Source organism: Boleophthalmus pectinirostris, unplaced genomic scaffold (genome assembly GCF_026225935.1).
Source record: "Boleophthalmus pectinirostris isolate CB_2022bp ecotype Guang Dong unplaced genomic scaffold, ASM2622593v1 HiC_scaffold_16, whole genome shotgun sequence".
NCBI lineage: Eukaryota > Metazoa > Chordata > Actinopteri > Gobiiformes > Gobiidae > Boleophthalmus > Boleophthalmus pectinirostris.
Window position 1 is genome coordinate 13,289,684 of NW_026571095.1, and position 12,000 is coordinate 13,301,683.

Below are 12,000 nucleotides of genomic sequence, written 5' to 3' on the forward strand. Positions count from 1 at the left end.
GATGGAGAAGTTAGAATTTATGCTGGAAAGAATTGTCACTGCATGCAGAATTAAATCACATTAGCAGCCCATTTATGATGGTGACATAAACATAACAGGACAGAAATGAAAATTACACTTTTATTTTTTAGGATCACGTTTGCCTATATTTAAACCATCACAAAATATTTGTCCATAAATGCTACACAAATCCTTAAAAAACATATAACATCAATAGGCCACAAGAGGGCGATGCATTTTCATGAACCTGAACATGCTGGACAAAACATCATAGGATCACAATGAAATCTGGGTTGTTCTGGGACATACTGGGTTAAGTGGCTGAAACACTCTCCTGATAATGAACTTGAGCTGAGAGAATAAAACCATGCACTTTTTACAACCTTTAAAATATGTTGAGGCTTTTATAGAACTCAGTGTCATTCAAATGGCTTTGGGGGAAAATCTTTAAATAGCCCTCTTAATAATGAACCTGAAATCTCTAAGGCAATCTTCTTTACAAAGAAAATTAAACTTTGTTTCATTACTCAGTCATGAATCAAAGAGATCACAGTGATGGGTAATTCGTAATGCATTTATAGTACTAATCTGCGTGGCTTCTTTTAAAAGTAAATAGTTTGACCAGAAATAATATTTCTGCACAATATCCACAAACTTCAGGTAAGTGGCATCATGTTATGTTCACGGCACATACAGTATAAGAATCCCTGTTTGAAATCTTTGCTTGGGCATCCTCAGCAGCACACACTCAAATGCCCAGAGAAAAGAAACATTAAATGAGACTGCCTGAAACAGTCAAATGCAAAAAGTTCAGTAGATTATCAAAATATTGAGATCCAAGTGGTTACCTAATGTATCTGTGAAATGCATCAGGACAACAAGCTGGATAGGTCCATAAATACAGATGCCACTGGTTTCAGTTCCTCAAAGGATTTTTGAAATATTATTGTGTTAACTTATTATGAAAGCATGACTAAATATGGCTGCATTCCAACAAATGGTGCTTGGTTTAAATCAAGGGCACAATGTATGCTAACAATGGCATGGATGTATGAATGACGATTTTTGGAAACCCTTTGCTCATTTTTTAAAGATGATAGATAGTGGGCACAGTTCCTGAATATTATTTTATAAATACATTCTAAAGCACCATTTAAAAACTGGCATGAAACATTGCTCTAGAACCACCACTGTGACCTAGAATTTTTCATGCCCCAAAAGTGGGAACAGCTCACAAAATGCCACATGTCACCATGTACAAATCAGAGTAGTCATTTAACTAACCTGTCAAAAATAACCTTTGCTTTCCTCAACTTTGCCACTTCATAAAAAAATAAAGGTACTCAAGTTATCAGTGCCTCTTTTTCAAAAAACCCTGTCGACTTAAATCAGAGGTAGGAATTTTTATTCCAACTTCCTAGTTTAAAGACTTATGAGTATGCATGCTGGCAGCACAGAAAAATCATATTGTTGCAAGATACAGTAAACAATGAAACATGTTGACACTATGCAAGCCCCTAATCAGCGTTATGTACAGTGCCAGGTCCTGCAGGGGTTAGGTGCTAGGTGCCCACTTGCTCACACGGCAGATTGAGCCGGACCTCTCCTCCTGAGAAGGTTGAGTACACTGCAGTGCCAGACAGAGAGGATGGACCATTGGCCTCCATGGTGAAGAGCTTACATGTCCCTGCTCCATCCTGATTCACCAGCACCTTCTCTGGGCTGGACACCTGTGAGGATCCACGAGAGGAGGTGGGGCTGAGCTGTACCGCTGTGGTGTCCTGCAGCGTGTGCTCGCTGGTCTCTATCTCAAAGGTGGCTCCTCCAGCCAGGCCCCCATGTCCCATTAACCCAGCACCCCGGCCACCCACGTTTGAATGACGTGAGCTGTGCGGAGGAGGCAGACGGCTACACACACAGCACGCCCCGAAAAAGGAGAAGGCCACAAGCAGGAGGATGGGTCCGATAATGATGGGCGGGTTGGCAGAAGGCACCAGTGTGCTGAAGGCAAACGCGCCCACCAGAGTGATGTTGAGTCCTGCCAACATGATGCAGAGGCCACATGCACAGCATAGGGCTGGGGACGGCAGACCATGCGGCCGCGACTTCCACTTCTTCTTCTGGGCCTCCTTTTTGGAGACTGTGGGGTTCCTGTCAGTGATGACCATGACTGTGTCTTCTTAGAGTGTGGTGTGCATGGCTTTGGAGAACTGGTGGCTGTCCAGTCCACTGAAGAGAATCATTATGTCTGAAAGAATAACACAAATTACAGTTCAGCATAACAAATGTGTTTCTTGTGAAAGAAAAAAAATAGCACACACCCCACTTCACATTATTATCAGTTGTCTAATTACATCTGTGGCTCTAGCGAAGCTTCCTCTTCGTCACAGATCTGACACTCTCAGAAAAAAAAATAACACTGTTATGTGAACATAACACTTAGATTGCCCATTATTTTTTGAAGTAGGCATAATGACTGAGATTTGAATGCTGCAATGTTAACCAAAGAATTCTAATATAAATTAGAAAAAAATATTCGAGATAAATGGTAACATGGACATAGGCCTAGATAGACTGTATTTGAATGTCTGATATGATTCAAGTACACTGGACGAGAATGCGATGCAGCTGCTTGACTCAAGGCAGCCATGGGCAGTGACTATTATGGGCTACAGTGTTGAAATTAAACTTATTATTAATTATTCAATATATTTATACCTGGGTCTGGCTGAGGGAAGACTATGACTGGCAGATGGTGAACAGTAGGCTACATTTTGGAGATGTGCTATTGAAATGTTTCATTGGTTAATTATCTAATAATTTTGATTAATGTTTAACATTCGATTATAATAAAATAGGCTGCACATATCTTACCATTTGTCGAATGTATCTCATCCTTACGATGTGTATTTCCAACGCGATGCCCTGTAATTTCAGAGCGTAATTAATGAGAGTTCGTACGGACGCTTGAATCCAACGCCACACGTATGGTTTCCATCGATCTTTCTGTGCTTCTTTTCTTGAGGGCACGGGTCTTGCCAGCCATTTAATCGTGTCGAGCACAGGATACCACGTAACAGACTGAACGCAAATCCGAGAGATCAATCAGATGAAATGGCATTGCTTAACTCAGACGCGTAGGTCATTTCTTGCCAGATGTGGACATGTGGCGTTACATGGCATGTCTCCAACACAGACGCATTTGGTGGTGTCTTGTTCCTGGGGCGCGACTCTTCCAGCCCAGATCTGGCGCGTAAACCTCTGGATGTATCTTTGCGCCTTTACGGCTCCCTCCTGCGTCCGAAGCGCGTGGTGGGTGTGTGCGCGTGAACTGCCTGAACCTGTTGTGTGAAGCAATACGACTGAAGGATGCTCCACTGGGATTAATGAAGCAAAACCATTTAGCAACCATTAAGAGAATATGAATCTGAAATCATATTGCACTACTCTAAAATTCCAAAAGTAATCACCACAAAACATAGTAAAATTAGGCTGTATATTAGAGCCTTACACTTGTGATTTCTTTTCACGTGGGTCCTTCTTATAATAAATGCACCCAAAAGGCAAGGCACACAAATGTGTCATTCCAAAGTTATTACACCCCCTGCACAGGCAACGCACCTGCGCTTTGTGGGTCAACTTTACAACCCAAAACAATGTAGCATGCAGGCCCGTTTATGTGTTTTCTCTTCAGCAGTCACACCTTTCATGTACTGATGGAAGACTGGGAAGACTTTTGATTTGATGCGTTTATACTTTATCATTCTTTATTATTCTTTCTTCTCATCTGAATGTGTGCTCTGGGTTATGTTGAAGGGAGTTTCAATTATGGTTCTGGCAACTCTAATGATGTTGCTGCTTCTGTCCTGAATGTCAATGTATTGTATTTGAACACCTGGATATAGTCCACAGTTTGCATTTTAAGGGGATGCTTTTTGTGGTGCTTGGGCTGGTCCATGTACGAATGTACATGTATGTCTTATGGATGATCCAGCTTCACTCTCAGCTTCTTACAAAGAACAATTCAATAGTCTTGGATATGGTTACTGTTTAATGGCTCAAACAATATTTCAGGTAGTAGGAAACAATGAAAGAACTGAGATGTAAAGCCCTTCTAATGAAAACACCTGCATCAAGACACTTGTTACTCTCATGGCAAGTCTTGTTCAGAAGGTGACTGCTTGAATTGACGTCTAGCTAAGACATCTGGCATGTCTGAAGATGGTCTGGAACAAATCATGGCATGACATTAGCAAGGGACAGAGATCAATCCAAATGAATGAACTACTGTAAATACCTGCCTCCTGTGTAACATGAACTCTCATTAGAGTAGTAAAATAATTAGAAGCTGTTGTTTTGCATATTTTATAATCCAGTGAGCTAGTGTGTCTGAAGATGGACAGTAGTAGCTTCTATGAAAATTGTGTCCACACTCACACTGGTTAATGGAGTAGCCAGTGTGAAATAGCTAATCTGACATGTGATCTGCGTTGCCATAGTAACAACATCCACCAAGATAGTTTGGTTTTGATAAAGGAGGTAATACTTATTAAAGTAAGCTACTTAATAAGGTAAAAAATTGCAGACATGTGATCAACTTTTGCAGAATTATGCAGACATGCTTTGATGATCTAAATTCAGTGTGTTTCTGTTGGTACAGCAAAATGCATTGAAAACCTCACTGGTTAATAGTTAGTACTTTAGTATTTGAACTAAATTGGATCGAGCACTGACAATTGCAGATCCCACTCTATACTCAATATTTAGGGCAATGGACCAATTATGGTATCAGTATCATAATTGTTCATAAATTCACTACTAAGAGCCTATGTTAAATTATTAAATATCGCTTTGCTGGGCTACCAAAGTACAATAATAGTATCAGTAAGACAGTGTTCATTAGAGAGAAAAAGAGAGAGAGAGAGAGAGAGAGAGAGAGAGAGAGAGAGAGAGAGAGAGAGAGAGAGAGAGAGAGAGAAAAGAGAACGTTTTTTTTTTTTTTTAATGCAGCAAAGAGCATGGTCATAATTAGAATCTCACCCTAATAGAAATATTTATGAAAGTTCACATTTGCTGATAGGACAGGATCACGGGACATTCTTATACCCTTCATCTGGATTCTCCCCTGGCCGCCCTCCTTCCATAAACGTTCCCATTCGGCTCTTGGAACGCTCCAGATTCAGCTGACTTTGAGTTCCTGCACAGAAGAAAACTACTTATTTCAAATGACTAAAATTGTTGTTAATTATGTCAGAGTGCACTTAGGTTGATCAAAGAAAATTACTTTTTTAACAACTCACCATCACGTTTTAACGCATCTATAGTTTGCTCTGGGATAGGGTTAGGAGCAGTTGGATGCACTCTGTTTCCTGTGTAAAACAAAAAAAAAAACAAAAAAACATGGGTATGAAGAGTCTGAGGTGTAAAATGTCACTTCTGGTCCTGAACACTGGTGGTGGTGAAGAGGTGAGGCTGTGGAAACTAAAGACCAACTGTTGCTACAAAAACAATGCTCAGCAGTTGGCAATACACTTTTAATAAACTGACCATTAAATATTTCAATGTAAAGTGCTTTGGCAGTTTTGAAAGCCCTTACATAAATCCAATGCATTATAATTATAGGTGTTTTTTGGTACTGGAAATAGAGCTACATTTCTTAAAGGAACTGTAAATTTCATAAAATATTTGTAGATACGAGGTAGTCATGTTCAAATTAAATACAGCTTTTACCAATAACAGTAGTAATGCAGATTTATTCTAAACCTTTATTCTTACAGGTGCATTGTGGTGCACTGCTTGTCTCCATGGAGATGTTATTGCTTCCCCTGAAATGTTCCATGGTATGACATTAAACATATCCATCTAGCGTTTATTCATTATGGGTGTTTCTATTCCTCAAAAATACAATCATTCTTTCTGTGAATAGGGACAACTCTCCACAGATCTGAGGAGTAATGCAGTGTAGTGCTGTAACTTGCTTGTCTCCCTTGTGATAGGTTTAATATACACTGTGGAACAGTGCTTGACAACGCATTAACATTTCCATGGAGGCAAGCAGACGGTGGACCCTCCTCTACAAATGTTACGCAGTGCACCTTTAAACCTAAGTACTCATATTTACATACAGCTCTGTCTTCATTAATACAGCTTGAGATTGAGACATCACATTTCATAGAGTTTTCAGTGAGTGTAATGTTAAACAAATGGAGATTTTAAGAAGCAAAATACAAAATTTTTATTTTTTTTTATTTTAAAATAAATTTTTTTTTGACACTACAGTCAATGTATCTAATAGTGACCCAACAGCTTTCATTTATATATATATATATATATATATATATATATATATATATATATATATATATATATATATATATATATATATATATATATATATATATATTTCTATGAGAGTTTTGCACTAACAAACATGATAACCAATGTTTTTTTTATAGACGTTTTCTTCTGCAACTCTGAGAAAACCTCCAAAGCAATGTGTACTTTGAAAACTTACCAAAAGATGGTAGAATATGGTTGATGTTGAGCCATGCTTTTACAAATGGGTAAATGGATATAAGGAGACCTGAAAAATAGTAATATAAAATCTTTATTGTGACATTTTTCTGCTAGTAGGTCTGAAACCTTCAACTGTGCAAAACAACAGTTATTGATTTCCCTTATAAGCCATATGGGAAACTGTGTTATGTCCAGTGGGTGTCTGTGATGCAAGTGTGTGCTTAAAATGTCATGCAACTGAAGGAGTGAAAAGATTTTGCCGAGAACACCGTGTCCATTAGTCACCCCCATGTGTTATAGGAGCAGACATAAAGAAGGCAGAATCCAACAAACATTATATAAAAAGATGCCACTCACAGTAGTTTCAAGTCTCAAAGGATATTATGTCTTCTTCAGTTATTCTTAATATTTAGTAACATACATAGATCATTATTTTACATTTCCAGTTGAGGCTCAATAATATGCAAATCTATTGACTTAAAATTAAAAAGTAGAGAACTGAGAGGCCTTCAGCGGCATTTCAGGTTTAATTGAAAAATGGTTACAATACATTTTTCAACCATGTATGACCACTAAATAAATTAGTCTAAAAAGTAAAGTGGAAGTGGGGATCATACACTGTATAAGAAAGTGGACTAAGGGAGTGTGATGTCACCCATAGTGCTTGGCTCCAGTGATATGAAGCTCATGATGCTAGCCAGGTCTAATTTGGAGTCAGGTCCATATTAGGAATATGAATTTATTTAGATACACAATAGTGAAATAAAACATCAGAATCATGTAGAGTGGATTAATAAGAAAATTGTAAGACCAAAATTACAAGGCTCACTGCAGCAGTTATAGAGAGGGGGGTGACATTTTTTTTAAAGTAAAGTCAGTTGGAGCAAGAAGTGCCCCCATGAACACTTTCTATTTGGAACTCGGTGGCTAGCGGGTTAGCTATGTCCATTCATATACACAGTCTATGGTGGAGATAGGAATGGAATGAAAATGAAAATGGGAATTTTCTGAGCACTCATGCCTTAAGTACAAAACAAAAAAGGAATACTCAAACATGCATGAATCAATCACAGTGTGGCTGTGAGTATGCTAATTATGAGGGAACATCATTATAACATGATTAATAGCTCTTAAAAGTCCATTTTACACCATATTTCCACTTTGGTGTTCAACTTCAACTTGGTGCTAACATATAGGAGAGATTAATTATTCAAAGCTCATCAAATCATTAGTAAGAATGAATTTCACATTAACTATGCATGCTGATGTTGTCTTGCTTTAAAAACCATGGCCTTTGCTCCTGCTCCAGAGCTCCTTTGACTTGGCAGCGCAGAGAAGTTGGTTCTATGGTTACACAGCTCTATCAAAGACTGCACGGAAAATGTCACCTAAGATCTTTTTACCTCAATTTGTAAATTTATCCATCTATATTTAATTGAGAGTTTTGGGTAACATTGGGATAACTAACGCACATACCACCAACAAAAAACTGTATCATGAGGTTACGTACAATGTTGAGAATAAGGGATCTCTTACTGGTAGTGATGATTTCTATTTTCGTCCTGCTGTTGTTGAGGATTACGTCACATTAACTACTGCCTACCACTGTGCTAGCTGTAGTCCATGATTTAGACCTGGTTCAGTCCAAGATTAGCCTCGCTCTATCATGCCTTTTGTCCATTACTATGACACACTGAATGTCAAATATTGTCTAAAGTGATAGTCTACAAGAAAGAAGCAACTGTTCCTGACCTTTTTCGTTCCTGTAGGTAAATTTGAACCATCTTGAGGTGATCATGAACTTGCACTGTACCAAGGACAATGGAAGCCCGTTTTGAATAGACAATCCTATCATAATGAATTTCATGTCTCTGGATCCTGTACTGATGATAAATAAACATACCAGGCATTAGATATCCAGAGTTCTTACAACTCTCTGGTTACATCAATTATTATTCAACACTAGATCTGAATTTGCCTGTTGTAATTTCTAAAAGATTGCAAAATACAACAAAACACAATTAACATGAATTCATTAACCAAAGCCAATCAACCAAGCAGGGTGATATACTTTTGTTGGTACAGTCCTGGTAACAGCACATGAAGAACTGTCATTAGATACATACCAAGTCCTCCTGCCCCCAGAAAGATGCCCCCAACAGCGTCAGCATCACACTCCCTGGAAATTCCAATCATGACGCAGCCGGCCACTATGCTGAGCAGAGACGAGCCCACCCTCAGCCCATGGTATTCCCCAACACTCACGGGGTTCATTCACCTCTGCCCCACGCGCCAACGTTCAAAGTCTTAGCACCGCTCTTAGGCCTTCAGTGCCACCTCCAGCTCCACTGTCAGTCTGCACAAGGCCCACCCCTCCCTTCTCCACTCCACTCTCTCTGACAGGGCCACTTTCTCTAGCTGTGCATCCATGCCTGTTAGCTTCTCAAGAAGGCTCATGAATCTTTAAAGACAGAGCTCCAGTTTCCTTTCTCACAGAAAATTACAATGCCCTGGCTTTTATGACCTGATCTGACAAATCTGATCACATCTCAATTTTATTTTGTTGAAGCAAAATTTACTTTCTTCTTGAGTCAAAATCAATAAAACTATTGTATGCACATGTATTTTATGGCCATAATAACCAAATAATAAAACAATTAATACCTACATAGTTCGAAGACTTGTAGAGCTTGAGGAGAATGTGTAATGAAAGGTTCAGAAAGTCCTCTAAAGTGGGGGCTCGAGGCCATCCACAAAGGCCCGGTTGCCATGGGAATAGCATTTCCATGGCAACTGTGGGGTAAAAGGTAAGCAGGGATCAACAGCGCTAAGGGTAAATATGTAAAAAATAAAATAAAATAAAAATCTGGCACAGGGCATGTTTGTCTTTATGGATGGATGGGATTAAATATATATCTATACACCAGGTATTTGATCGATCCACTATAGCTTGAAAAAGATACATTATTACTTTGAGTAGGTTCGCCTCTCCATGGATCTGACCTGTAAAGTGGCACGTGTTTGTCTCTGTTCAGTGTATGCCATACTGTGGAACATTCTATGCACAGCAACAACACCATGAAGACAGGTAGATTGCGCAGGTTCCACCAGAAAACTTACGCAGGGCACCTTTCATTTCTTTTTCAGTAAACTCCGTCCATTTGTATTTGCATATTTGAGTCTTTTAGGCAGACAACTAGACAGGTCTCGGCTGCTAGCTTTGAGTTGTCCTCAGAAGTTTCACTGGTCTAGGTTACATATATTCCTAAATTGGAGAAAATTCCTTAATTGGAGAAGTGTCTCCCATGAAAGGTGTGATAGGAGGGACGCTCCTTCATCACGGTTGATAAATTATAACTACGTGAATTAAAATTACATTTTGAAATTCACATGTTTATAATGCCTGTGTCTTGTATGTAATCTTCTTGACTCTGTGGTACCAGTAGGCTAGGCTGACCAGATTTTCAAAATCAAAAACTGTAATATCCCCTGGTTAGTGTGGTTAGTAATAATATGTTTGGCTGAGCAATTTATTTCTCTCTTGACTGTTGGTGGGTATCAAACTGTTCAAAAATTGGGACACCTGTGATATTTCTTGTGTAAAACTAGGACAAATGAATGGTTTAGTATAGCTGTAGTGGGGTATGGGACACAGTGCTGTCCTGGGTAAATATGCATGTCTGATCAGTCTACAATGGGCCTATTAGCTGTAGGCCTAGCCATCTCCAGGCAACTAAAACTTAAACAATATGCTGTGCCTGTAGCCTATTACATGAATGTGTATCAAATTAGCCTCTGGGTTATGCAGATGTCATCACAACCTTTGGAACTAGGGAGTGTCAAAGGTAGGCCATATATGAGTGTCAGTGGTGAACAATGAACCTTTCTCCTGTAAGAAACTCAATAAACATAAAAAATGTGAAAAGAGCTGCTATAGTTTAATAACAAATACAAATGTCTATAACTGCTAAATATTTAGTTTGTTCCTTACATCTAGAACAATAAAATCAAGTTAACAGTTGCAGAAAACCAATTAACAGTTAAATAACAGGGACACTGCAGACTGCATGCACGTTTATCACTGACACAGACGTTGGGATCAGACACAGCTGAGTGCTTTCTCAGTGCCACTCAGTTTGAATACTGAGGAGCATTTTTAGATAAAAATCATGTCAATAAGAAGGCTAATTTGTTCATGGATAATTGTACTTATACTATTACACATGTAATTTAAAGTATTGATACTTTTCAGGTGATGTCATCAATATTCCCTGGGATATAATGCTAACTGTAGGCTCTGCTCTGTCTGACACTTAATCTGTGCTTTATTTTAACACAATCTGACCATAAAGAACTGACTTAGCTGAAACTACCAAAGGTGAGCTGATTTGTGCTGTTAAACAACTCTACCATACATAAAATTGCAGCCAGAAGCTAGCTAGCATTAGCCAATAGTTTTTCAGTTTCTCACCAGGACCGTGAATGTTCATAACCATTAAAGATACACATAGAACACCCTCAGCATGTTGTCACTATCAATACAGTTTATGACACGAGATTATTACTTGGTTTGGTGGCTATAATAAATATTAATCATAGTTTTACATCAGTTAAATCAGTGACAGTTTGTGGAAAAATCTAGCTGTGAGTTCTATGAAAGTAAGCTATATGATTCTAACACGGAATAGGCTGTCTACGAAAATTCCATCCACAATTTATGCTTGAAGAACATTTTTTTCTGTCAGTTTAATCCTTAATTTAGGAAAAAATAAAGATGTTGTCATTTAGATGTATTAGCGTGTTTAGACAAGTTGCCATGATGGTTATGATTGCTAGGTTTCATTCAGTAGGCCTATGTATGAAGGTCGGATCCATGAGTCCATTACCTCTTTGTATTCATATCACTGTCGAACCAGGAAATAAAATTATACACTTTACCAAAATTACAACCAAGATTTATAGCAAAATCTTACATTTATATCATTAAGTAAAATTATCATATAATAAAACGAATACCCTGATCTGTCGTATGCACTATTAGATATCCTGTTCATGTAAGATTTGAATCAGACCTCGTGGCGCAACGGTAGCGCGTCTGACTCCAGATCAGAAGGTTGCGTGTTCAAATCACGTCGGGGTCAATTTTTTGATTCGCACTGTAAATATGTTTCAAATGATTACGTACAATGACGCATGTTAAATAGTATTTTAAAATCACAATTTCTTTGATGATTAAAAAAAGATGGGCTCGTCCGGGATTTGAACCCGGGACCTCTCGCACCCTAAGCGAGAATCATACCCCTAGACCAACGAGCCAACGTGATCTCCGTGCGTAATATTTCAAACTTTTACCTCATAGTTAGGCATTTACGGGAAACAGAGAAATTATATTTTTATGGTTTATTGAAACTGTCAGTAGATGGTTGTCGTACCCAACTATAATATTATTCAGCATTAAGCGTGATTACTATTTTAGTAATCTCG

At 38.5% G+C, this 12,000-nt stretch overlaps 2 protein-coding genes and 2 non-coding genes across 4 annotated transcripts; 1 reads left to right on the top strand and 3 right to left on the bottom strand.

Annotated features, from left to right (window-relative positions):
* Positions 1-1,562: 1,562 nt before the first annotated feature.
* On the bottom strand, positions 1,563-2,421 carry tmem275a (transmembrane protein 275a). Its single transcript, XM_055151918.1, has 2 exons — positions 2,322-2,421; positions 1,563-2,248 (listed from the first exon to the last, which is right to left on the bottom strand). The coding sequence occupies exon 2, from the start codon at positions 2,166-2,168 to the stop codon at positions 1,563-1,565; it is 606 nt and encodes a 201-aa protein (XP_055007893.1). The 5' UTR covers positions 2,169-2,248; positions 2,322-2,421.
* A 1,729-nt stretch (positions 2,422-4,150) lies between these two features.
* kncn (kinocilin) lies at positions 4,151-8,790 on the bottom strand. The gene is made up of 5 exons (XM_055151600.1): positions 8,643-8,790; positions 6,515-6,583; positions 5,301-5,369; positions 5,107-5,197; positions 4,151-4,226 (listed from the first exon to the last, which is right to left on the bottom strand). Exons 1-5 carry the CDS (start codon positions 8,788-8,790, stop codon positions 4,151-4,153), a joined length of 453 nt encoding a protein of 150 aa, XP_055007575.1.
* Positions 8,791-11,585: 2,795 nt separating this feature from the next.
* Positions 11,586-11,657, top strand: trnaw-cca (transfer RNA tryptophan (anticodon CCA)). The gene has a single exon. It is a non-coding gene; the product is annotated as a tRNA-Trp (tRNA).
* A 103-nt stretch (positions 11,658-11,760) lies between these two features.
* trnap-agg (transfer RNA proline (anticodon AGG)) lies at positions 11,761-11,832 on the bottom strand. Its single transcript has one exon. It is a non-coding gene; the product is annotated as a tRNA-Pro (tRNA).
* Positions 11,833-12,000: the final 168 nt, after the last annotated feature.

Bases quoted from the DNA above. Each gene is read 5' to 3' on its own strand.
- tmem275a (XM_055151918.1), bottom strand. From the start codon at position 2,168: ATGGTCATCACTGACAGGAACCCCACAGTCTCCAAAAAGGAGGCCCAG.
- kncn (XM_055151600.1), bottom strand. From the start codon at position 8,790: ATGAACCCCGTGAGTGTTGGGGAATACCATGGGCTGAGGGTGGGCTCG. The intron at 5,198-5,300 runs GTGAGTTGTTAA...TCTTCTGTGCAG, and splicing joins AGATGCGTTAAAACGTGATG to GAACTCAAAGTCAGCTGAAT. The intron at 4,227-5,106 runs GTATAAGAATGT...GATTTGTTCCAG, and splicing joins GGGGAGAATCCAGATGAAGG to ACCATCTTCAGACATGCCAG.